General features: G+C 46.7%; 1 protein-coding gene across 1 annotated transcript; it reads right to left on the bottom strand.

Moving 5' to 3' along the window:
- Positions 1 to 4673: 4673 nt before the first annotated feature.
- Positions 4674 to 25759, bottom strand: CYP11A1 (cytochrome P450 family 11 subfamily A member 1). Its single transcript, XM_074965850.1, has 9 exons — positions 25411 to 25759; positions 21661 to 21816; positions 20733 to 20932; positions 19456 to 19659; positions 18592 to 18752; positions 16758 to 16924; positions 8544 to 8622; positions 7158 to 7349; positions 4674 to 4962 (listed from the first exon to the last, which is right to left on the bottom strand). The coding sequence occupies exons 1-9, from the start codon at positions 25698 to 25700 to the stop codon at positions 4840 to 4842; spliced, it is 1572 nt and encodes a 523-aa protein (XP_074821951.1). The 5' UTR covers positions 25701 to 25759; the 3' UTR covers positions 4674 to 4839.
- Positions 25760 to 26248: the final 489 nt, after the last annotated feature.

The raw sequence follows: 26248 nt of genomic DNA, 5'->3' as shown, positions 1-26248 counted from the left end.
GGGATGCAGCGCACCCGGCGAGAACTGGTACAGAACATTTACTGCCCCGGAAATTCACAGGGGTCCACCCTTTTGAGTTGGTGTAGGGAAGGAGAAGGAGGGGACCCCTGGACTTGATGAGAAATAAATGGGGAAACAGTGGTGGATTCTGAACTATCGTTCTGGGGAAAGCTCACTGAGCTCACGGGTTTGGTCAGGAAGAACCTAGCCGGGGCCCAGGAGCTGCAAAAGGGCTGGTACAACAATGTGCCTGATCGGGGACCGGAAGTGGCGGGGGTCTCAGCTCAGTACACATGGTGCCTGGGAAGAGCCCTGTGAAACCAACAACCAGCTGAGTCATGTACTGGAGCGGCCCAATTGGGCAATTGTACCATGTAGACATGAAGAAGCTGTACTTTGACAGGGAGACTGTTGGTGCAGCCGTGTAGGTGGGAGGCTGGGGAAAGTGAATCTCTCTCTCCCAAGCCAGGAGCCGACCCCCTGCTGGAATAACTTCCCCTCTCTGACCAGCTAACCCCTGCCCACCTGCAGAGATCAGGGGAGCTCACTAATTTAGCTGTCCATGGGGGGATGGGAGGTGTTCCCCATTCACAATCTCTGGGAAAACAGTGACATGCTGGCATTAGCGGTGATCCAGTCATCCTCCAGCCCCTGGGACTCATCCGTGGTGCTGGTCCCCAAGTAAGATGGGTCGATCAGAGCCAGTGTGCACTATTGGAAGCTCAATGCTGTCACCATGTTCAATGCCTGCCCCATGCCTAGAATTAAAAAAATCCTAGACAAGGTGTGTGTGGCACGGGCTTTTCCTCACTACTGCAAATCTCACCAGTGGCGACTGGCAGGTGCCTTTGGACCCAGTTGCCAGGTTGAAATCTGCTCCCATCAGCCTTATAGGGCTCTGAGTTCCTTGTCCTACCTTTCAGCCTCAAGGGGGTGCCTGCCACTTCCCAGTGCCTGGGGGATCAGTTGCACAGCGGGGAGGAAGACTGTGCCTGGTGTACTTTCATGATATCTATGTCTTCAGCCCAACCTGGGAGAAACAAGTGTCCCAGTGAAGAGGGGCCTGGGATGCCTCCAGGATGTAGGCTGGATGGTAGAGGCCGGAAAGGGTAAGATGAGGATGGCAGATGTGTCGCACCTGGGCCACAAGGTGGGAAGCAGCTGCCCAAAGCCAGAGGCGGCCAAGGTGAAGATAACCAGAGATTGGCCTATTCCTCAATTCAAGAAACAGGCCCGGGTCGCTAATGGGATGGCAGGGTACTGCTGAAGGTTTGTACCCCACTTTAGCTCCCATTACGAAGCTTGGTAATTTGGGCAAGCCAGACAAGGGTGGTCTGGACCTAACAGTGCTGGGGCACTGTGTGCGCTGAAGGAGGCTCGAATCCAGGGGCTGGTGCTGATAAACCCAGATCTGGACAAATCCTTCAGGGTGTTCTCTGGCAGGCCTCAGACAGAAGGCTGGGTGCAGTGCTGATACAGGCCACTACGAAGGGGGAGAAAGACCCCATTGTGGACCTGAGCAAGAAGCTGCTCCTCCGAGAGCAGAACTAGGCATCCCTAGAGGAGAAATGCCTGGCCCTGGGATGGGCTCTTAAAAAGCTGCAGCTCTATCTATTTGGGTGGTGCTTTATGGTGTACACTGACCACCCACCCTGCCATGGTCAACGGATAAAGGGCTAATGCCAAACTCCTAAGGTGGACTCTGATCCACCAGGATGATCATATGGGGTGGAGCATGAATGTTATAGCTGATGCTTTGTCCTGGAGAGGGGGGCCTGAACTTCCACAGCTCACTGGCTGGAGTGACCCAGCTCACTTCAGACTCGAAGTGCAGGAGAGATGTGACAAAGTTGGGGATTTTGGTAGTGTTTTACACGAATAGTGTGTGTGTGTGTGTGTGTGTGTGTGTGTGTGTGTGTGTCTCAGTTTCCCTGTGTGCTGTGTGTTTAGCACATTGATGAGAGAGGGTTTGTTGTTGCAGAGGACCAGGTGTGACCCCGCCTAGCAGCTGGGAACGCTGGACAATGGCCTGGAGATGGGGTTCCCTAACAAGTGGTGACTAAGAGTCCCACCCCAGCTTGGCAGTCAGCCGGTTCTGGCCTGTGGGAGGACAAAGGGCTGAAAGGAGAGGATCCTGGCGACCTGACCAACCAGTTCCAGCCAGAAAAGAACAAAGAACGGAAGAGAGAGGGCCCCAGTGTCCTGTTTACCTGGAATGGAAGAAAAAGTAGAGGGGAGGAGATGTTGGGGGAGATGATATTGGATGATCGGCTGGAAGGAGGGGCTGCTGGATTGGACAGAGAGAGAGCAGCCAGAGCCCACTTGGATGTGGGACAGACTTAGATGTACTGTGCTGAGGGATGCTAGGCTTGAGGGGCAGGAGAATTTCCTGTGCTGGGTTCATATGCTCAATAAACTTCTGTTTTATGCTGTCTGAGAACTACTCCAGTCCAGAGATCAGGACTGCATTATTCTCTCTGGGAGTGGAGGCCCCGGGGGGGTCCAGAACAAGGGACTCCCTGAGGGGGCCCACGTTGAGAGACAGGCATGCTGAGGGTCAGAGAGGTGCAGTTCCAGGAGGTGGAGGGGCCTATAGCTTAACCTGAGAGAGTGGACCCCCCACCCGGGAAGGGCTGTCATACTGAAGTGGGTTCCTCCCAGGTACTGTACAGAGCCAGGAGAGAGCACGAGACCTGTGAATCCATGACACTTGGGTAACTCTACCCAAGTCAGGTTTCAGAGTAAAGCCGCGTTAGTCTGTATTCGCAAAAAGAAAAGGAGTACTTGTGGCACCTTAGAGACTAACCAATTTATTTGAGCATGAACTTTCGTGAGCTACAGCTCGGCAACTACACCATCAGTGTCAACATACCTTCAGCTGATGGGTGCTATTCAAAGACAAACCATTATATTTCTCCCAGCTAGACAGTGTACTGGCAAACAATGGTGAGAAAAGGGTAAAGCAGTGGTGCCTATGGAAAATTTCTCAAAGGCTATGACATGGGTGGTTGAAAGCTGATGGGCATCTTCCCATTCCAATGCACTTGAGAGGGCAGCATTGGCTGTGTTGGCACAGTCAAGGTGACCTTGACTAACTCTGCTAACACGCTTGAAACGTCTGGATCCTTTTGCCACTTCCCTGCCTGAGGTTTGGGGCCGTGTTGCAGGGGTCTACAGGCCAGGGGACTTGCATGAACATTCATCTTGCCCTGTGGACAGTCTCTACTTTGCCTTGAATACTGGAGGAATTTGATCACAAAGGCACATTTTTTTTTCCAGGCTGAGACTCCAGTTAGCACCCTTCAGCTGCCTAGCCATATTGTCTCTTCCAGTGACCATTGCATTGGTCAGCAGCAAAGGCAGTGACAGACAAACCCTGGGTTAGGGTCCTGGAGCTCCCACCCCACTGTGACACACTATAACCTCAAAATAGCACCCTGAAACCCCCATATTCACCACTGTCATGTAATTGTGATATTTCATACAATGTATGCCATGTAAGGTATATGAAAAGTCATGCTCTGTTAAAACCCGTTCTGTCCAAATATGTATAGCATTAGTATGTATACAGTTATGAGATTTTTGCTGTATGGTTGTTACTGAAATATGCTGCAAATTTGCTAGTGATATACAAAGGACACACGCCCAGGATGGTGCTCCATGACCATTAATCAGCAGGGGTGTTGTACTCAAGGGATTTACAGTCCAATGACAGTCACCCAAGTCCACACAATGGGGGTTTACTCTATCACTGTGATTTAGCAAAGCTTACCGGGACATATCTGGGCAAGTGTCACATGGACTGAGGGTATAAAATAAGGAAGAGTTGTAGCGTATCTTGGCCTTTCTCCTTCCACACGTACGCTGGAAGCAGCAGGCACACCAAGAAGATGACGGTCATCTGGGGACACTGGTCCAGACTTAATGAGAAGCCTGTATATTAAGAACTGTAACATCCAGTGGAGTGGGAAAATCACTGATCTGATACTGCCTGGTGTAATAAGGGCTAAGATTTAGATTGTGCATTTAATCTTTTATTTTCTTTGACAATGTTCTCTGATCTTTATGCCTACCACTTAAAATCTATCTTTCTGTAGCTAATAAATCTGTGTGACACTTTACTTAAAACAGTGTAGTTTGCTTGAAGTGCTTGGGCAATCTCACCTCAGTTACAAAGGCTTGTGTTATGGCCTCTCCACATTGAGGGAGCAGTGGATCAGGTAATAAATTTACACTGGTCAGACTGGCTGGAGCCTCTCTATTAGTTCATGACAGGTTTCAGAGTAGCAGCCTTGTTACTCTGTATTCGCAAAAAGAAAAGGAGTACTTGTGGCACCCTTGGAGACTAACAAATTTATTTAAGCATAAGCTTTCGTGTTGCATCTGATGACGTGAGCTGTAGCTCACGAAAGCTTATGCTCAAATAAATTTATTAGTCCATGAGTGGCTGAGAGAAGCCTTCATGTAACTCAGCTGGGTGTGTCCCTGCTTGTGGATGTCTGTGTAAGTGCAGTACCTGCCAGAGGTTTGCATCTTGACATGACATCACAATGTGCGAGGGAGCCCAGGCTGATAGGCCAGAGGGCTCAGTGGTACCCAAGTTCCAGGTTGCACCCCGGGGAATCCCATCACACCCAACCCCTAGCTCCCATTCTTTTCTTCTTACTAGAGTCTAATTTTTATGTCTAGAGACAAAGTTCCACAAGGACATAAATCATATGTACCCAGATTGTCCCAAACAGAGGTGACAGCACTTCAGCTGGCTCAAGATGGGTTGACATTGGTTCCATCACCCAGCCTTGTCACAGAATCAGTGGGGAGTGGTAGCTTCTGTTCCATTCATGGCTGGGAGTCCAGGGCCCGTAACGTAAGGTATATTGGTTTGTCTGGGATCAGGATGAGGTCAAACTGGGTACCAACATCCACTCCTCTCTTGGTTTCTATTTTGAAGTTCTCCAGCATCTGGGAAATAGAATAAAGGAGACAATGAAAATCTGTCAGAGATGCAAAATCATCTTGATTCCAGCCAATGTGGGAAATGAAAGAGAAGGTCTCATTGCACTGTGGCTGCAATCTGATGCAACATCAGTCTCCAGTCACTAAGAGCCAGTTTTTCAACCTGTGGCACAATAATTTCTTGCCACATGCCACTATCGCCCTCTGGAAGATCCAGGGTTGACTACCCCAGTTCAGGAAATTTGCAGGACTGATGTTCAGTGGGGCCTTAGGTGACTGACCCTGATAACCAGAGGATGAGAAAGGCGTGTTGGCAGCTCCACTGTGGAGCAAGGTTGAAATGACTTTATTCTTAGTCTTTGGCTGAGGGAAGTGCTGTTGACTTCGGGGCTAGACATCCATTAAATGTCCTTGTATTCATTGCACTAAATGGTGTTTGCTCTCCATCCGTGCATGCAGGAGATGATGTACACACCCAGAAATGTTGCTTATTTGGGGACGATTTTGTACCTCTCTAGTTTTGGTTTTTTTCATGAAATTCAAGAAAACTGGCAAAAGTCCTCTGTGATCTGCCATAGAACAAACCATGTGGCTTGGGAAGCCTGCATTGTGAAGCCACCTTTCACTGGAGAAATGGGCTTAACAGCCAGAGGAAAATTCATGATCTTAGGTAGTTTTTTGGTGGATCGTTTTTAAATGTATCATGAAAAATTATTACAATTACCTATTTACTATTTTTAATTTACAGTTGTCTTCACAGATGCATTATGTCAATAGGAGAGTGCTCGCCCATTGACATAATTCCTCCACCTCAGTAAGAGGTGGAAGCTGTGTCTGCAGGAGATGCTCTGTGTAGACAGTGTAGGCAGTGTAGACACCGCTGTAAGTTATGTCATTGACTTAAGCAGGAGTATAGCCAAGCTCTAAGCTCCTTATGTAGCCCCCATCGCCGATGTATGTGGGCATCTCAAATTCTTTAATGCGTTTATTCTCACACACCCCTGGGAGTCAGGGCACTGTTATTAGCCCCACTGTACAGCTGCAGAACCTGAGGCACAGCATGGCTAAGTGACTTACCCAAGATCATACAGGCTTCCTGTGCCAGGGCAGAGAATTGAGCCTGGATCTGTGGAGCCCCAGGGTAGCACCCAACCCACCAGCTCAGCCTTCCTTGCAACATGTTCATTAGCTGCAGACATGAAAGCACTTTATAAAGGAAGGCAACTATTATTAGCCCCATTTTACAGTTCGGGAAACTTAAGACATAGAGGCCCAGAACCTCAAAGGTATTCAGGCACCTTTGTGGTTCTGGGCCAGAGAGATGAAGTGAATATCCATAAACACTGACAAAGCTGGGCCTAGACACCAGGACTCTGAAACCAGTGCGCTATCTGCTGGACCATGCTGCTTCCAGTGCAAAGAAAGACACCTTGCCCCCCCCCCCGAATTGGAGTGGTTTTGCATATTTGTTGCTAATTTTTTGCACACTTCTAGCAGGACTCTCAGGGTATGGCTACACTGCATTATAAACTAGGGTCTGTGGGATTTGAGTTTGTGAGCTCGGTGCTGCCAAGCCCATGCTTGAGCAGCCACACTGCATTGTAAACCTGGGTTTACAATTGCTGGAACTGGGTCTCACAGCCATGCTAACATATCCATACTTTGCTACACAGACTGTCTGACTCGGGTCGGCTTGAGCTCTGTCTACACTGCAACAGGACCGGGTTTGAGCAAGATTCATGTTCAGCCCCACCCACATAGCAGTGTCCTAAGATCTGGGTCCTGATTGCTTATTGAGTCAGACTGGTTTGTGTGTGGATGGAAGAGGGGGTTGGGGGGCTTGGGCTCAACCCTAAGTCAGATCCTAGCTTAGTGTTCAGTGTAGACATATCTTCAGATCCCAGTATGGGGGAAGAAAGGGGATTGCAGGGAGCTTGCAGGCACATGCACCTGAACTGTAATTTTCAGCCTTAGCTGTGTGACCTATCTACCATGCAATGCTCATTCCACTTGTGCAAGCCATGCAGACAGCCGAGTGCCTAGACCTCTGTTTCTCTCTTTCCCAACAGAGCCTTAGGTTGCCCTGGTTCTCTGTGTAGTTGCCCACAGCCCTTCTCCTACATCGCCGCGAAGGTGCCTCAGTGATAAAGGGGCTTTGCAAATTCTGTGGCTTTGCCAAGGGAGGAAGGTGTCAGACTCACATGGATCAGGAAGAGCTGCATCTCCAGCTCGGCAATCCTGCGACCGAGGCACTGGCGTGGCCCAAAGCCAAAGCCCAGCGCCCTGAAGTATGTAGAATCCATTTTCAGCCATCTCGCTGGGTCGAACAGCTCTGGCTTGGTGAAGAACTTGGGATCACGGCCCATAGCATAAATTCCAACCTGCACTAGTGTCTGCAAGGGAGAGAGGAGGGAGGGTGAGTGGACTGCTAGCAGCTCTCCCAGCTGGCATCCATCACGGGGGCTGTGCCAGACTTCGCTCACGACAGGGGAGTGACATTGCAGTCACAATGTGAGGGAACAGCATCTGCCCTTACACCAAGGGTGATTCTGGCCAACTGTGCCACCACAAGCAGACATCCACACACAGGGCCTTGTGGGCAGCCCTTCCTCGGGGTGTGTGATGCTGACTTTAATGGTGTGCTCCATAGGGAGAGCCGTGTTGCATGTGCTACACAAAGAGGCTGTGAGCTGTTCACTCTGTAACTGGCAATGGTTTCCGAGCCTGTGTCTGCTCCAGTGAGCCACACCTTTAGTTCCCCCATTTTCTTTGGGCCAATCTAAAGTGCTCTTACAACCGAGTGTAAGCTCCATATCTGCGCACAGCTTAACCTCACTAGGGGAGTTCCCTCTCCCACCCCTTTTCGCTGGGTAAAAGGGAAGAGGGAACAGCAGAAGGGGGGGTCCCATATTCAGCTGTGGAAGGATTCCCTCAGTGCAGGCAGGTGTGGTGGAAGGCTGCCTTCTGAAGGAAATGTGTTCGGCTCAGGTACAGCAGAGATTCCAGGCAGCTCAGTGTTTTGTGGGCCAGGGGACACGCCAGCCCCCAGAGCAACCCAGGATCAGGCAGGCGCAAAGGTAGTTTAAAGTTCCATCCCGTTCCCCGTGAGTTCTGTGCTGTGTCTAAAGCTCAGCCTAGATTCCCATCTCTCTAACATGCCTTGGCCACCCAATTTGGATGGGCCCGGCCCTTGTGCTTTGGGCTCGGTGCAGATTCATGGTCGATCTTTTCTTTAAACACCATGCTAATGTGCTCCAGCCCTGACCTCACTGAGTAGCCCAAGCCTGGTACAATCCTTTTGGCCATAAGAAAGTTTTTAAACAATGCTTATCCGCAATCTTCCCTTGGCTGTGAATGCAGCCTTTGCTAAAAGTCAAGGGTATTCTGCACTAGAACTGGCTGACACAACATTTAAAATGGCCGGGGCAGCCTATAGCTGTTCTCCCATGCTGGCCACCACCACTGGAGAGGCACCAAAAAAGCAACAGTGGGAAATGTTAAGGCAAAATCTAGTGAAGACAAAACCAAAGTTCCACAGCTGCCTATTCCCCTCCTTTCATCTGGCCCTGCCACGGCAGGAAACTCACCTTGGCGGGGATGAAATAGTCTTGGAGGATAATCTCCTGTGTTGTGTATCTCTGTATGGTCACTGCCACCGGATGGAGCCTGCAGGAGGAGGGCGCATCAGGGTGGGATTTACTCATCACTCATTTACAGCCAATATTGTCCCAATGGGCAGACTATACAATCAGGGCTGTGCATGAGACCAGTCATCTGCCTTAGAAATAAGAGCTCAGCCCAAAGACTCCCCATGCCATTCTGCTCCGGCTTTGCTAGAGGACCTACCTCTGTTAAACCAGAACATCAAGCTGTTGCTTGTGACAGAGTATACAAATCCTCCGCGGTCCAGGAAAGGGTTAACAAGCTGCAGTGGGCTTAATCAGCCCTAACCTGCTACACCTGCAATAAGTGTCAGATGGGGCTGTCAAGTGATTAAAAAAATTAATTGCGATTAATCGCGCAATTAAAAAATTAATCACGGTTAATCGCATGATTTATCGCGCTGTTAAACAATAATAGAATACCATTTAATTTTTTAATGTTTCCTATATTTTCAAATATATGGATTTCAGTTACAACGCAGAATACTAAGTGTACTGTGTTCACTTTATATTTATTTTTATTAGAAATATTTGCACTGTAAAAACCAAAAGAAACAGTATTTTTCAATTTCCCCATCACAAGTACTTTAGTGCAATCTCTTTATCATGAAAGTTGAACTTGCAGATGTAGAACAATGTACAAAAAAAGTGCATTCAAAAATAAAACAATGTAAAACTTTAGAGCTTACAAGTCCACTCAGTCCTACTTCTTGTTCAGCCAATAATTCAGACCAGTGGGTCTCAAGCAGGGGTACATGTACCCCTGAAGGTATTCAGAGGTCTTTTGGGGGTACATCAACTCACCTAGATATTTGCCTAATTTTACAACAGGCTAAATAAAAAACACTGGTGAAGTCAGTAAAAAACTAAATTTTCATATAGACAATGACTTGTATTGCTGTATATACTATACGCTGAAATGAAAGTAGAATGTTTATATTCCAATTGATTTATAATTATATGGTAAAAATTAGAAAGTAAGCAATTTTCAGTAATAGTGTGCTCTGACACTTTTGTATGTTTGTGTCTGATTTTGTAAGCAAGTAGTTCTAAAGTGAGGTGAAAGACAACTCAGACTGCTGAAAGGGATACAGTAGTCTGGAAAGGTTGAGAACCACTGGCTCAAATAAACGTTTGTTATATTTGTGGGAGAGAATACCGCTCACTTCTTGTTTACAATGTCACCTGACAGTGAGAACAGGTGTTCATGTGTCACTGTTGTAGCCGGATGCCAGATGCACTAAAGATTCATAAGTCCCTTCATCATTCCAGAGGCCATGCGTCCATGCTGATGGTGGGTTCTGCTCAATAACGATCCAAAACAGTGCGGACGACGCATGTTCATTTTCATCATCTGAGTCAGATGCCACCAGCAGAAGGTTGATTTTCTTTTTTGGTGGTTTGGGTTCTGTAGTTTCCGTCTCGGAGTGTTGCCCTTTAAAGACTTCTGAAAGCATTCACCACACCTTATCCCTCTCAGATTTTGGGAGACACTGGTTTTAGAAATCTCACATTGTTACATTCTTTTTGTTTTGTCAGATCTGCAGTTAAAGTGTTCTTAAAACGAACAACATGTGCTGGGATCTCATCCGAGACTGCTATAACATGAAATGTATGGCAGAATGTGGGTAAAACAGAGCAGGAGACGTACAATTCTCCCCTAAAGAGTTCAGTCACAAATTTAATGAATGTATTATTTTTTTTAACGAGCATCATCAGCATGGAAGCATGTCCTCTGGAATGGTGGCTGAAGCATACGAATGTTTAGCATATCAGGCATGTAAATACCTTGCAATGCTGGCTACTTTCAGGTGACATAGTCAGTAAGAAGGGGGCAGCATTATCTCCCTTAAATGTAAACGAACTTGTTTGTCTTAGTGATTGGCTGAAAAAGAAGTAGGACTGAGTGGACTTTTAGGCTGTAAAGTTTTACATTGTTTTGTTTTTGAGTGCAGTTGTGTAACAAAAAAAAATCTATCTTTCTAAGTTTCACTTTCCTGATAAAGAGATTGCACTACACTACAACTGAAAAATATAATTTCTTTTGTTTATCATTTTTACACTGCAAATATTTATAATAAAAATAACAAATAAAGTGAGCACTGTACACTTTGTATTCTGTGCTGTAACTGAAATCAATATATTTGAAAATGTAGAAAAATGTCCACAAATATTTAATAAATTTTAATTGGTATTCTACTGTTTAAAGAATGATTAAAACGACAATTAATCACGATTAATTTTTTTTTAGTTAAACATATGAGTTAAGTGCAATTAGTCAACAGCCCTAGTGTCAGAAGAAGATAAAAGAGGAGAGCCCAGCTGGGACGGAGAGCAGCTTCACAGCCCTTGCTCTACGAGGAAAGTCTCACTTGGGGCCAGAAGCTCCAGAGGCGGGGAAGGTCAGCTTGACAGGGGATGTACTCCATGTGACTTGCCTGTTGCTGCTGTGGTTGGGACCCTACCTGAAAGGACTGACAGACAAAAACCCCTTTTGCTTTGTGCACCTGCCTGGGAACACAACAGCGGTTTGGTGGGAGCCCAGCTATGGCCCTGTCACATTTCTTAAGACAGTTTCCATTCTGCACAATTTACTGTCTGTGTAGCTGATCAAACCAGCGTATTGCTTCAATGGGCTTGGAGCGCTAGCAAATCATCTAGCCTATTTCCTTGAATTGTAGAAGGATTGACTCTGGTTTCCAGCACGGTCCACCAATCCAAACACTGGTGGCTGAACTGTTACTGCTGGAACTGGGGAAAATTCCCAGTGTAAATAAGCCTCATGATGCCTAAAGCCAATCCTGCCAGATGGGGGTAAGGTCTAGTCTTGAATCACTCCATGGTAAGTTGTTCCAGTCACAATTTGTGCTATCACCAAACTGGTCTGATAACACTACCCCTAATATTTAGCCTAAACTGTCCCAGCTGTAATTTAAGATGTGTTGCCCTGCCCTTGTAATTGCATGATCACTGGTTCGATGCTACCCCATGCATACAGCCACCATGCATCACTGTGATATAGTTCTCCAATCCTCTCAAGCTTTCTCCCTGGGTCTTACATGCCAGCTCTCCCATCATTTGACCTATTCTCCTCTAACCTCATGTTTGTCAATATCAACAAATTAATGAATTAATGGCACAGCAACTATCAGCAGTTGCCACAGGGTGGAGGACAGCAGTAGAGGTAAACTTGCAGTTAACTCATTGGGTAGGGGACCTGGTGACATGGGTAGAGGATGGCTTCAGAAGACTAACATGGGGAGAAGTGTGCGTAGGTATTCAAAATGCTCAGTTAATAATGTTAATGGATATTATGAGAGATGCTTGGTCAGAACAATGGCCTTCAGTATTAAATCGGGAGGCTAGCCCGTATTTATCCACAATTGCAAAAACATACCCATCTACCTGGAAAATAACATCCCCGACCTGCGGGGAGAGTTCTTGTGTAACTGTTACTATGATACCATGGGAAGGAAATGCAAATAAGGTGGTTCCCTTGAACCCTATGGGAGTAACTAGGGAAAAGGGAGCACGTTGGGAGCCACTAGGGAATAGGTGGGGGGGGTGGAATGGGGTAAATTGGACTGTCATCACATTAAGCAGTTGTATATCCAGAGGAGGAATATGGATGTGCCCCTCTCCTATGACTATGGAGGAGCAGGATCAATGGCCTATTGCAAAGGGGGGGCATTTAGGGGTAATGTATATGGGGTACGGTGTATTCTGTTGGGAATATATGCAATCCTGCAATATAACACTAGGAGGCAAAATCCTTCCAGTGTATGACCAAATTATGAACTTCTATACACTGCCACCTGGACTATGGTGCACCAATGGATCAGTGGACTTAATCGTTGTAAACAATCGAACCAGCACCTACTACCCCATGCCGTACCAAGTAGTTGAATTGGTTTGGACAATACCAAATTTCACTGTGGATATTCAATGGACACACAATATGGACAAAAGTACACAAAGATTACAAGAGCAACTTGCTGCAAGCGCCAACAGTTGGACACACTTACAATCCACACTACAGGATGGCGCTGACAAAATTTTAACCTTACCAAAGGAGGAGAAGCAGTGTTTTTGGTGGTGGCCAGGGTGTTGGACCATACTGCAGTGGTCAGGACTCTCGGTGTTGCTGTGGATTATCATAGCAGCTGGTGTATTGTTAACTATATTTGTGTTACGTTGCATATGGAAACGATCAAGGGGGGGCACAACCCCCTAGAGAACAGCCACTAATTATAACCTATAAGTAATGTAGTAAGCCCCCCCTCCCCCCAAGTGTACTAGACAACCCGGACCCAACCTTCTCGGGCCCACTATACTGGGAAGTCTGGAACACTAATTGGAATAGGTGTAGTATGCCCGTAAGAGAGAAGGTGTAGGGCATAGTACTACACAAGGGGCAGTGGGACAGATGGAGCATCGACACCTTCCACCTTGATGCCTGGCCCTATCAGGAAATGTGTCACCATATGTCCTATGCTTTTCCAGGGTTACCTGGGCAGGAGGATCCCAAAAGAAAAAGGAAAAAAAAGGGGTGGAGTGTTAGGATATAGATATTCTGGCCTGTCTGCAAAGGCCTGTACTTTAAGAATTTAGGTGTATTCTTATCACTTAGCTATTTAGAGGTATAAAAGAAAGAATCAAAATCACTGTCTGCCAGTGTAAAGTCCTTCTCTTACTGTGACAGTCTGAGGCCCTGTTCTTAGGCTAAGGCCTTTGGCTAAGCGACAGAGGCAGCCATAAGCTGGGAAGTGACCGGTCACATCCTCACATTCCAAAGTAGTCACACTGAAAGAAGGTGCTATTGGGCTGTTAGGAATACAATCCTGTCCTGATAGTGCCTATCACCTCCAGAGAAAGGGAAGTGCCTAGAAGATGTAAAAGGAAATTGAGGTTGATAGTTTTCTGTCTGGTAAGAACTCACTTATCAATAGACACAGCTGGGAAACTCTTATGTCTTTATAGATGTAGTTGTGAAATCCTCACTTCTGTATTGTTTTGTCATTATAGTTCCCACTTTGCTATTGTTTATTGGCATGGTCTCTGTCTGGTTCTGTGATTGTTTCTGTCTGCTGTATAATTAATTTTGCTGGGTGTAAACTAATTAAGGTGGTGGGATATAATTAGTTAGCTAATCATGTTACAATATGTTAGGATTGGTTAGTTAAATTTCAGTAGAATGATTCGTTAAGGTATAGCTAAGAATATTACTATATAAATTAGGGGCAAACAGGAAGTAAGTTGGGATTCAAGAATAAGGAAAAAGGAACTTGTATTTAAGCTTGCTGGAAGTTCACCCCAATAAACATCGAACTGTTTGCAACTTTGGACTTCGGGTATTGTTGCTCTCTGTTCATGCGAGAAGGACCAGGGAAGTGGGAGAGTGAAGGAATAAGCTCTCTAACATAGTTCTCCAATCCTCTCAAGCTTTCTCCCTGGGTCTTACATGCCAGTTCTCCCATCATTTGACCTATTCTCCTCTAACCTCATGTTTGTCAATATCTCCATTTGACTGTACCCACAATGCCAGTTTAAGAGTCTAAATACATTTCCTGATATCCTCAGTGGGACCAATTTTGGTCCTGAGATTAAATCAGGAGTCACTTGATAGTCTGTCTATGCAAGTCAACTGGTGTAAATGATCAAAATCAGGCCCAAAGCATTTAACATGGGCATGGTCTACTCACTGTAAAGGTGCTGTACAGAGAATTTAGAAAAACCGTCTCTGCCCCAAGATCATCTCTGCCAATCTAGGAGCCATTATGGGCACAGCAATATCTCATGTAGCCTTGGGAATGAGAAGCTGTTTCATTGAGAGAGTGGAGATGATTGCCATGAAACCAGAGCTCTTCCCTATTGTCTTTCTGGTTTTTGCTATAAGCTGTTTAATGTCCTCCTGGCCACCAGCAGAAAGGAGCAAAATCTTGGGGCCCGATCTTCACCTGGGGTAAATCTAAATAACTCCAATTAAGTAATGGACTGATGTTGATTTGCCACAGCTGAAGATATGGCTGTTTAATTAATGCCCATCTAGCAGCCCAGCACCCTTCCTGGCACGAGCAGTTTCGTGTCTGAAATGGGAGGGAGTCAAAGTCCCAGAATAGTTGTAGATGTGCTGGCCCAGATGAGCATTCTTTTTGGACAGGTTCCCCTTCTCTCATTGTGCTGCCTGCAGAGCTGGACTCCCAGACTTTTAAATTGACTCTTTTGAAGCAAGCACTGCAATTTTTGGCTAGCTTTGATGCTGCATGTGCAGGGCTTTATTAGTTTAGTCTGCCATTTCCCAGGGTTACATCTGGTGTCCGTGGCAGATGGGAACTCACTGTTATTATGGCAGCAATCGGCAGTCCTGAAGGTTTTCTTCCAAAGCTCTCCAAGGTTTACTTGGCTTTGTGTTTGCACATAACGTGCCCAGAACCCTTGAGCGCATCTCTGCAGATTCATGATATTTATTATGAATCCCCGTCTTTGTGCTACCTATCTCTCTATCATGGGAGATAAATGAGGCCAATATTAGACAGACAAAATAATTCACCTGATTTCCTGGGGTTGTCAATGTTGGACTCAATCAATGGTGCTATTTTTTCAAGTTTCTTGAGTGCCTGGTATTAAAGATTCTGAAATATGAGGAAGTAGTAGGACAGCTTGCAAAAAGAGACGAGACAGACTGCCCCCTCCCTTCGATCCACAGGCACAGGTCGGCAAAGCAGCAGATGTGCCATGCGTCTCCTATGCAAGGGCGAGTCGGTCATGGAGGAGTCAAGAAAGCTGCTCACACACAGAGAGAACCAGTTTAGTGATATCCTTACTCATGGTATCTTATGGTAAGAGTGCAGGGGACTGGACCATATAAACTCTCAAGGTCGGTTCCAGTCCTACGACTGAGTGTATGGTTCTATGCTAAAACTGTATTATAATTTTCAACTGCTAAGTAGCACAGTGCATAACATCCCTTATCAGAGATAGTAACAGCATACCTAGCCGTGTTCTAAGGTATCTTAAAAAGAACACATATCTTGGATCTCTGTAGCCAGCCAAATTCTGGTACAGAAGTCTGACCTGCCAGTAGCATCCCTGCAATCTCTCTTGTACAAGGAGCACATGACACTTTGCAGCATGGGGCTTTTTGTCAGTTTGCAAAGGCACTGTTCAGTGTAGCAGTGGCCAAGAGTTAGCAATGACTTCATATTTGTTCTCTTCTCCTGTTTCCTTGAAGCTCTGAGAAATTGTCATGGAAAAGCAAAATAAAAACGTTATGGTGAACCCACTGGAGGTGGGATGGAGGAATCTTCCAATGCTGTGAACTTATTGTTTTGGAAGGACAACAGTACTGTGCTCTGTGGTGCTGTTAATTGTCCTTTAAGGAAGTAAATTTATTACCCTTTGCATCAGTTTCCCTCAAAAATGTTTCCATTCTTGCTAAGCCATAAATGCTGCACTGATGAAAAAGTGTGTTAGATGGACTGCAGCAAACCCACTATGCTGGGAGAGAATCAGAGACTCCAGCATCAAAATCACAGGACCCGCCACTAGAACTAAAGTGATAGTTCTAGAGGTGAGTAGGTAGTGAGCAGTTATCATGTAATACGGGGTTCCCAAACTGTGGGCCCGGAACCCCAAGTGGATTGTGACCCCCATTTTAATGGCATCACCAAGGCTGGTGTTAGAATTACTGAGTCCCAGGGCCCAAGCCCACGCCCCACCACCAGGGCTGAAACTGAAGCCCGAGTCCCACTGCCCAGGGCTAAAGTTACATGCCCCCCCACCCAAGACAGAATCCCTTGGGCTTCAGCTTTGGCCCCACCTGACCCAGCCCAGTCTTCAGTCACCAATTGTGGGGTCGTGTAGTAATTTTTGTTTTCAGAAGGGGGTCACGGTGCAATGAAATTTGAGAACGGCTGTTCTAAGAGGATCAGCCATTCAAGGGAGACACTCATTTTTCTTCAATGGTAAAAAACTCCACCTCCAGAGCTCAGATTCTGTAGTGCTGGGGGCTGTATCAGTACCTAGATACCAGGCTGAATTCCCATAGAGAGAAGGCAGTCATCTGTGCACCCATATCTGGGTCAAAAGTGGTGGGGGTTAGGAACTGATTACACTGTCTTGGAAAGAAAAACTCCTTACCTGAGTGTTTCCTTGATGGCAGCTTTGAGCAGCCGCACGGCTTTCAACATCTTCAGCATATCGCCCTGTGCTGCCTGTCTGGCTGCAAAGATCTCCGCCCGCAGCTGCTCCTGCACTACTGGAGTGCGAGCCAGTTCGAACATGGCCCACTGGAGGGTGATGGAGGTCTAGAGGAGGGCACAGAGGATGGTCATGGGGGTCTGAAGCAGGGCACAGGGGAACGTCCTAGAACTCAACACCAGATATGTTCTGACCCTAGGGATGTTGCTCTATGGGTGAACCATGCATACCATATCACCTCTCTGTGCCTCAGTTTCTCTTCTTGACAAGGTCGGGCGGGTTGTGTGGCTTTAATGAAGCACCTTGTACTGCTCAGAGAAGACCCCCCCCCCGCTATATTTCTGAAATGTTATGGGCCGGGACTTTTAGAAGAGCCTATGGGATTGAGGCACCCAGGTGCCAGAACTCCAATTCTAAGCTCTCAACGTTAGCCATTCTTTGCCTTGTGTACCTCACCAGGAGCATCCTCCTTTGAGGAGCAGTGTGGGAAAGCCAGTGTGGGAAATGTCATCAGAGGGGAGCCAGGATATGGAAATAGGGAACTATGTTGAGGTTCCATCATTGGTCCGTAGTGAAACGCCAGGTCCAAGCTGATAATGAATGCTCTCCCCTAATCCTTCTAGTACACAGCAATTACCAGAGATATTGTAATATCGCTGGCACATTCTACAGAGAGAGAGAGAGCACCCTTTAACCCTTCAAATTCCTCATCTGTATATAATTATGATATTATATATAAAGTTTGCCTTGTAACACAAGAGGGAAAGTCATTTCTCTAACCATATATGTTTATCATTAATGCATGTGAGGTTATAAGAATTGTGTTGTATGGTTATTACTAAAATATGCTGTAAATTGGGGAATCAACCAGATATTAGGCCCGCAGAGGCAACAGCAAGGAGAAAAACCAACGCCATTCTCCAGCAATAGAGCTACAATGCAATGATTCACCTGCATAAAGCCACATCAGGAGAATCGCTCTACTTGCCTGGAAACTCAGCAATGCCCCCCTCACCCCCCAGACATGCCTAGACTTGTGTTTTCCAGGCACATGGACTGAGGGTAAAAAAAAAAAAAAAGAGAGTGGACACATACTGTGCCCTTCTCCTGCCCTAATCTACCCTGGAAAAACCCAAGACATGGCGAAGACAAGACTCCAAGACAGGAGATTGGCCCAGGTTTAAGGAGCAGACCTGTATATGAAGGACTGCACTATCCAGTGGGTTGAGAAAAGCTGCTTAATCTAGATGTTGCCCAGTCTAATTGGGTTGAGAGTTTAAACTGCATGCTTATATTTTATTTCTTTTGGTAACTAACTCTAACTTTTTGCCTGTCACTTAATATCACTTAAAATCCATCTTTTATCATGAAGAAATTTATTTTACTGCTTATCTTTACAAGTGAATTTGTGTGAAGTGTGGGTACAAAGGCTAGTGTATATCCACTTTCCATTGTTGAGCAGTGCAAGACTGTATATTCCTGAGGTACAATGCTGAGCTCTGGTGCCTTTCTCTGTGTGATTAATGAATGGCTCTGAAAGCATTAATGCAATCTAGCTTGCTCAGGGGCCTGCACATGTGGTTGTGCTGAGTAATAACAGCACCTGGAGGGGTTGCTGCTGGTCACTAGCAAGGCATTGTGAGTGAGAGCCCAGGCTGGAGAGAGTTAAGGGAGCAGAGTGGTTCCACAGTCTGAGGCTGCACCCCAAAGGGATCCGGTCACAATCGCCACTACAACAATGGCACTCTCCCCAATCCCCGAGGCTCATCCTTACTGTGTCTACCCCTCCTGCCATCATCTCTGTCACGTTTGATTTGATGTCATCGATGGGTAGCTTGTCCTGTACTAAGAGGCTGGACAGGATGCCAGTATATTCCTTGGTATTTTCTCGGTCCAGCCGCAGCTGTCGGTAGATGTTCTGTATGCACTTGTCAGCTGGGAAAAGGGGGAGGGAGATAGGGAGAAAAAAGGAAAGCAGTAAATGCAGCACCTAGTAATATATCTATGAAGGCCCATCCCTCCTCCCACTCCCCATGCCACCATACTCACCACTGAGCCCCTGGCCCCTGAGTATCCTGAATATGCTAAACCGCTGTCACTGAATGCCGTTTTAATGGCATCTCTGAAGCCAAAGGATCTCACCAGCCCCCAGCAAAAAGCTGTGAAGCTTTCCCATGGGATATATAATTTAGCTTTCCGAGACTGGCCAGCTCTGGCTAGAATCTGGTCCGCAAGGACACTATGGGGAATCCCGCACTTTCCTGACACTTTGTGTCTTTCCTATAATTTCCCAGCTGAGGTCATTTGAGTTAGCCGTTCTGCACCATAGAAAACTCCACCAGCTCTCCAGCAGAGCTATCCCTGCTGCCTTCCATCTAAGAGACCCTAGCAATACATCAGAGCCCTCAGAATAGCAAGAAGCAAGTATCTTGCCAGACTCACCCGTTCCTATGAGCAAAAATTATTTTCTATGTAAATCCATTCTTTTCCCTCCATGATGTTCCCACAACTTCTCATCTGTTGCAGTATCATATTGAGTCTAGGCCATTCCGCATAACAGCCTGAACGCCCCTGCTCTAGCCAGCAGCCTTAGTCTAACCTGGGTGGGATCTATGCAGCAGTGCACATGAGCTCTCACCATGCCTGAAAATCACATCCCAGGCCTGCACATGGTCCCGCCAGGTCTTAGAGTTGATCCTGCAGAGCATGCTGGGCGGGATGTAAAGCATGGGTGACGTGGTGTGGAACATCATGGTCACAGCATCGATGAACTTCTGCGCCTCGGGGTCAATGAAATCCTGCAGGAGCCCGAGGCGTGCTCCATACAGGACGTTGCACACGGCTGCAGGGGCAAGGGTTAGGGTTAGTACCCAAACATTCTGCAAAATGTGACTCTGGGGTGATTTGAGGCCATTGGCCACAAGCACCTTCATTACGCAGTATGTTTATATGCAGGGCTGGTAATGCTCTCTATTAAGGGTACACAGGCAACCATAAATCTGGCGTTTTCTAGCTTCCAAGAGCTTGGCTTTACAATCTTAATGTATTTTTATGTAGTTCTATCGCATGTAATATATAGTGTCTCTGATCCAACATCTTCCCGATAAGAACATCTTATCCAAGTTCTTCCCGCCAGAGACGGGCCATTTCTACTCATCTCTAGTCCAGCACGAACATATACACAGGGCTGAAATGCAGCCACCTTTGGGGTGCAATGGTAGTATTTCTGGGCCAGCAGTCACCGCACAACAGTTCAGAACACAAAGAAAGAGCACCTTTTTGTAGCTCAGGCTGCAGGGAGAGTCTGGTGAGGCAGGATGACTCCAGCTGAAATTTGGTCAGAACTCTGGAGCCATCAATTGTATGCTTGGGGAAAGTGCCATGAGTAGCTAGAGAAACAGTTCAGCGGCCATCTGGTGTAAATTGATGTATTTCCATTGACCTCAGTGGCGCTGTGGTGATTTAAACCAGCTGCGGATGTGGTCATATATATTTCATCCACAAGATATTCAGACATGATAGCGAGAGAGCATCTGGATGATCCTTATAGAACCTCGCATTGCATTAAGAGGCATAAGGCTAGACACTTACTGATTCTAACCCATGGGGTTTGTTTCATGCTGAAGAGCTTCCACTGAAGGTCACTTGAGTGCTCATCCAAACAGATTTTCCTAATCAGAAAGGATGGATTTTCCACCTCCTAAGGGCGTTCAGACCTTATAGGTGTGGTTCAACCACTTCTAATGATAGGCCATTTGCAAAGTCATAGGAATCAGTGGCATGCCTGGGGGGGCTGGATTTAGGCACTAGTGCAAACTGAACTCAGCAGTAGCTTTTCTCTGCTTCCCCCAGATGCCCCCACTGAGCCAATGAAACCCCACAGGCAATGGCAGCATGTCAGCCCAGCCCACTCACACTCCAGGGCGAAGCGGAACAGCTCATTGGTGAGGTCGGCCGTCCACCTTCCCCGGCCACTCTTCTCGATCTGGACTCGCACCCTCTTGACAAAGTCCTCACCCACCTCATTCAACAGGGGCACAAAGCAGTCGATCACCTTCAGAGACAGGACCTCTTTATTCAGAACGAGGCGGTCGGAGCGCCAGGCCTCCCCCTTCCTGGGAAAAATAAAAGGAAGATCAGTCACATCGCTGTGTTCCCTGACATATCCAGCCTTTCAGGGCAGGGCACAGTATACACCCATTCCTCGGCCCTACACCTAGCCCCTACCCATCACTCCAACCCTCCTCATCTCGTCCACAAAGCAACACAGAGTGATTTTCCGTGCGTGGCACCCACTGCTTCCTGTCCAGCTGCCATGCCCTTGCTGGTCTGTTCCCATGTGAATTCCCTCGCAGACCTTGAGTAACATGTTCCAGGCCAGAGACCTGGCCTGACAATCACACAGGTCCTAGCAGCAGGGATGCAAGTTGCATGGAGAGTGTAAGCTAGGATAAAGCAGGCTTTCCATGACGGGCAGGTTGGCATGTGCTCAAGTTAAGAGACCAGACCTGTCTCTCTGCTACCGGTAAACCTACCTAACCCACCTGAGCCTCAGACAGTTTCCTAAGAATTAGGTGCCCAACCCACTTCGCTCCCCAGCTGATGCTCCAAATTCAGAGGCATCACTATGACAATGCTCCTCTTTTCACATCATGCTACATCTCCTCCCTTCCTAGATCACAACATAAAAGTGAGCCCAGTTACCTTTGTCATTAGAAAAGGGATCTCCACTCTCGCCCAACTTCTACATTGACTCTACCTTCGCAAGATTCATTTTTTCCCCCCGTGTTTCTCTTTATATAGCCGGAAGTGACAGTCAGAAGAGGTTATAGCCCTTACTTACTTGAGAAGCACTCCATATGGCTTGTTGCGAAAGTCACGGTAGGCCACCCAAGGTGGCACCATGAACCTCTCTGGATAGTTGCCCTCCAATTTAAAGAGAGTAGCAGCATCTTCTGGGTTAATGATATTCACACTCTGGTAGAGGCCGAGTTTCTCCCTGTGACATTTGACAGGGGATCAGGACACTCCCACAAGCAAAAACCGCTGAAGACAACATAACTTCCTGACCCTGATAAATGGTGAGTAGGGCAGGGCTTGTAACTGGTACCCCATGAGTAGCAATGGGGGAAATTCAGAGCGGCCGGAGTCTCTCTGTTCAGCATCTAAAAGTCTGGCTACTGAGCAAAACTATGAGCCTGATCCAAAGTTTGAAGTCTTTCCACTGACCCTAATGAACTCTGGGTCAAATCTGAATTATGTATTTAATTAACTGGAAATATCTAAAACATGCCCATTGCACATGCCCCTGAGCATATATATTGAATGTGAAAAATGGGCCAATATCAAAACACTTATATCATAAATAACATGCTCTCAAAGGATGGTCTTTTCAGCAGCACCCAAGTGACAGCAGGGTAAAATCCCATTGACTCCCAATAAGACATATACTCCAAAATCACTTGGCCAGTCTGGCTGCAAAGGGCTTTTGACGAGCCCTTAACAAGTGCTTCACAATCTAAATGGGATTAGGACTGCCGACTGCACTCAGTGACCCAAGAGGTCTCTTCCCTTCTGTTTTTAATACTTCTGCATTTGTTTAATGATTAATGTATGGGATTGGCATCCAGGAGAACTGATTTCTGTTATAATATGTCCTTCTGTCCTAGGAGTGTGTCTTGAGGCTTGTTTAGTTGAATTGTTGATTTTGCTTGCAGTCCTTGGACAAAAGGGACCATCACAGGAGTTAGCCATGGAAATGAATTAGACTGAATGAGCTGTGATTTCCTGGCCAATACAGGGGTAGCCCCAAGCTGTTCCCATTGGGAGAGTTTTCATTAGTCAGGAATTTTGGTAAGTTGATTTTATTTCCTTTCTTAATATCATACCCTGTCATGATAATCCTCCTCACTGTTTGCCAAGCTAAACTGCACATAGCTAGCCAATTTAATCTTCCTCACTCAACCCTTTTGCTGCTCGTCTCTGAACTGCCTTCCTTTTACCAATAGCTTGCTGATAATAATTCTGTCCAAAACTCAGCCGGACCTCATTACCGTGGAATCTGAGCCCTCCATGTTCTTTGAAGTATTTGTCCTAACAACTTTGTGAGCAAGGGACATGTTATTCCCATTTCACAAGTGGTGTACTAAGGTACAGAGAGAGACTAACGGCCAGATTTTGAAAGATACTTAGGCATCGGTGTGCTCAGCTTTGTGAGACCTAACTGGCTGAGGAGCCTAAGTCATTCTCAAAAATAATTTAGGCACCTAGGAGTCTAAATCCTATTGGCTTTCAATGGCAATTTGGCTCCTAAAGGCATAAATCCCCTTTTCAAATTAGATTTAGGCGCCTAAATAAATTTCCTTGCTGTAACGCTGAGTGCAGCAATAGCTAAGTACCTTTACAAATCTGGACCTAAGTGATCAAATGTGAAGTCTGTATTTGAGCAGGAACACAGGTCTCCAGCATCCCAGACTAGAACCCTAACCACTGATCCACCCTTCCTCTTCTGCCTGAATACAATAAGTTGCCCAGAACCATATCTGAGTGGCACTTGCACCAATCCAAAGTATGAATTACCTGGCTGCCTTGCATGAAGCCTTGACCTCAAGTTTTAACACCTTCGGGAAAAGTACGCACTTATCAAAATGCTGAGCTTAACCTTCCCTATGCCTCAGTTTTCCCACTTGTAAAGGAGGGATAATAAGTTACCTACCACATAGGGAGACAGTGAGGCTTAATCTGTGAATGTGCTTTGACATCCTGGGCTACCTGTTGGGTTTAGTGGTGCAGCTGCTCTGGCTCTGTAACACTTAGTGTGATCAAGGTGTGATCAGTGTGGGAAAGGATCACTCTTCCTGTCTGCCCAGTGCACACACTGAAGAATTTGAGGACACTGCATTGTGGCTTTGGAGCCACAAACTGAGTTTTGTTGGACAAAAGGGGTGTGCAGCCTTTAGAACTCAGCCAGAATTCCCCCTGTAGCACTGAGGTGGAAACTATGTCACCCGTTTCAAGAAGGATCTATTTCCCCTCTACCCCTTCATGCTGGCTCAGCTCCTCTAACTGGCAGAGAGCCATGGTGGCACCTTCCATTTACCCCAAAACAACCTCTTTGGGAAGGCTGGCATGGTACCTGCCACTAGCCCTTCACACGGATAATGCAAGAATTATCTGTCGCTTTCCCCAGGGTCTAAGTGCAAGGGGCAGCTCCCCTTGAACACTCTGCCACATTCTGTCTTCGAGACTACATCACAGCCACATCCCACAGCCTTGTTCCATAGGGCCATCTCCTAAATGTCCTTCCTAAGGGTCTGATCCTGGGAGCTGCTGACACCTGCAATTCCAAAACAGTGGGAATTGCCGGAGATCAACACCAGCCGAGATCAGACTCTAGTTACCAAGGGAAAACACCTATTACTTCCAAAGGGAACTGAGCAAAATTAAAGAATGCGGCTTCAGGATCAGGCCCGTGCACACTAAACTAGCCCGAGCTGTGTAACAGATATACAAGATAGTGGATGAAATCCATAAGCCTAAGTCTAGGGGGGAATTTGGGCCCATGAGGTTGTCTCATAACTAAAATAACCCTTGAGCTAGAGAGATACTGGTGATATAAGGCCACCACCTCAGCTGGTGTAAATGGAAACAGTCCCATTGCAAACTGTAGAACTTCCCTGACTTTTGTTAGCTGAGGATCTGGCCCATAGCCTTGTACTAAGTACAGTTTGGAGAGAAGTTTGTAAACAGTCCTAAAGATTCTGCCAGCTAAGAGAGTGTGATCAGAGTAACAATGAAAATGTATCAAACAATGTAAATGGCCACTTCCATCCCAGGCGGCTTTCTCGCTGCAGTTACAATCCACAAATGTTTTGATTGGCAGATTTGCCTCTTGCCCTGTTATATTAACTGGTGGCTGAGTTGGGCATGTGCTGCAATGAACAGAGTGAAATTTCACTGTGTGATGTTACATGTTCACACATGGGAGTTTTGTATTTCTGCCCATCCCCACATCGTCTGAGCTCCTAGATGTACAAACCCACATGGAGAGAAAGGGTGGACTTCTAGTTAAGCCACCTCAGACTGGTGCACATCAGATACTTGCATGGTCTTTCAGACCTGAACCTGCTAGACTATTAGTATTCCAGTCACTGTATCAGGGTCCCTCTGTGCTGGGGGGTGAGGAGGGGCTGGTGGAAAGACCTTACCATATCAATAGACAAAGGGTAGGTGGACAAATTGAGGCACAAAGAGGCCAGTGACTTGCCCACTGTCATGCAGCAACTCAGTACCAGACCAGGTCACCTCACGCCCAGTCCTAATCCACTAGCTTAACACAATGTTCCTCAGTTTACACTATTAGAGTTGGATACCTGGGGGACAGATGTAAAAGCAGATCTAAATGGAGGGGCAGATAGATAAGATTGTCCCACAAGTGACTGAGAACCCAAGTTTCCAGTCTCCTGCTCTATTGCCCTACCCACTAGACCATGGTACCTCAAAACCATACCTATATACACCGTGATCCCCACATTTTCTTTTATGCCACTGAGCTACCCTTAGCAGGAATTTGCAGAGCCTCGCAGCTTCTTACCTGTAAATGGGTCCAAACTTCTGGAACTTGTGGATCATGATGTTGTGGACGTTGTGGAAACCACCCTCCTGCCAGAAGTGAAAGAGGTTAAGCCAGCCTGTTCTCCAGTTGCCTGGAAGCTCGCTGAAGGGTCGGACCACCTTCTGTTGGAGGGAAGGAGGGTAAACCTCGCCAACAGCTGTGTAAGCCCGGCGGTAGGCAGGAGCCTGGCCGTCCTCGGTAGGGGAGAGGATCCACAGGCTGCTGGGATTGGCTAAAGCTGGCAAACGCAACCCACCCCTGGCTAACATGGCCCTCAGGGAAGGGAGAACAAAACAGACAAATCACCTTGTTAGTGAAATTCCTTTAGACTGGCACACACTCAAATAGGCTTGCTCTTATATTAACACAGTCTCTGTCAAGGACTAGCCAGTTGAATCATTGCTGCTGTCCTTGCCTCCATATCACTCTAATTATAGTAATGGCAATGGAAGGTTAGTGAAAGCCACGCCCATAGGAATGCAGGAGTAACGGAGGAGCAAGGTAGGGGGGTGGACATGGCTGGCTACTCCCACTTCTATTCCTAATGAGAAGGCTCAGAAATGTATTTCTTTGCATGTGATAGAAATCTCCTTCAGATCAGCTAGCTAACCCTAAACTTTGATGATCCAACAGTGCTGGTGAGGTTGCTTTGGTAGGATTTCCTGGAAGAGGGTTGGCTCATATGTTTGGAGGAAAGAGGAGGGGGCACAGCACAAGGACCATAACCCAGATCCTCAAAGACACGTTCCTAACTGCTGTTGAATTTAAAGCGCTATATAATTACAGTACAAATAACACCACCACCTACCTCTTTTAA

Source organism: Natator depressus, chromosome 10, assembly GCF_965152275.1.
Source record: "Natator depressus isolate rNatDep1 chromosome 10, rNatDep2.hap1, whole genome shotgun sequence".
Classification (NCBI taxonomy): domain Eukaryota; kingdom Metazoa; phylum Chordata; order Testudines; family Cheloniidae; genus Natator; species Natator depressus.
Note: the sequence above shows the minus strand (reverse complement) of the source record. Positions and strands in the feature narration are given on the sequence as shown.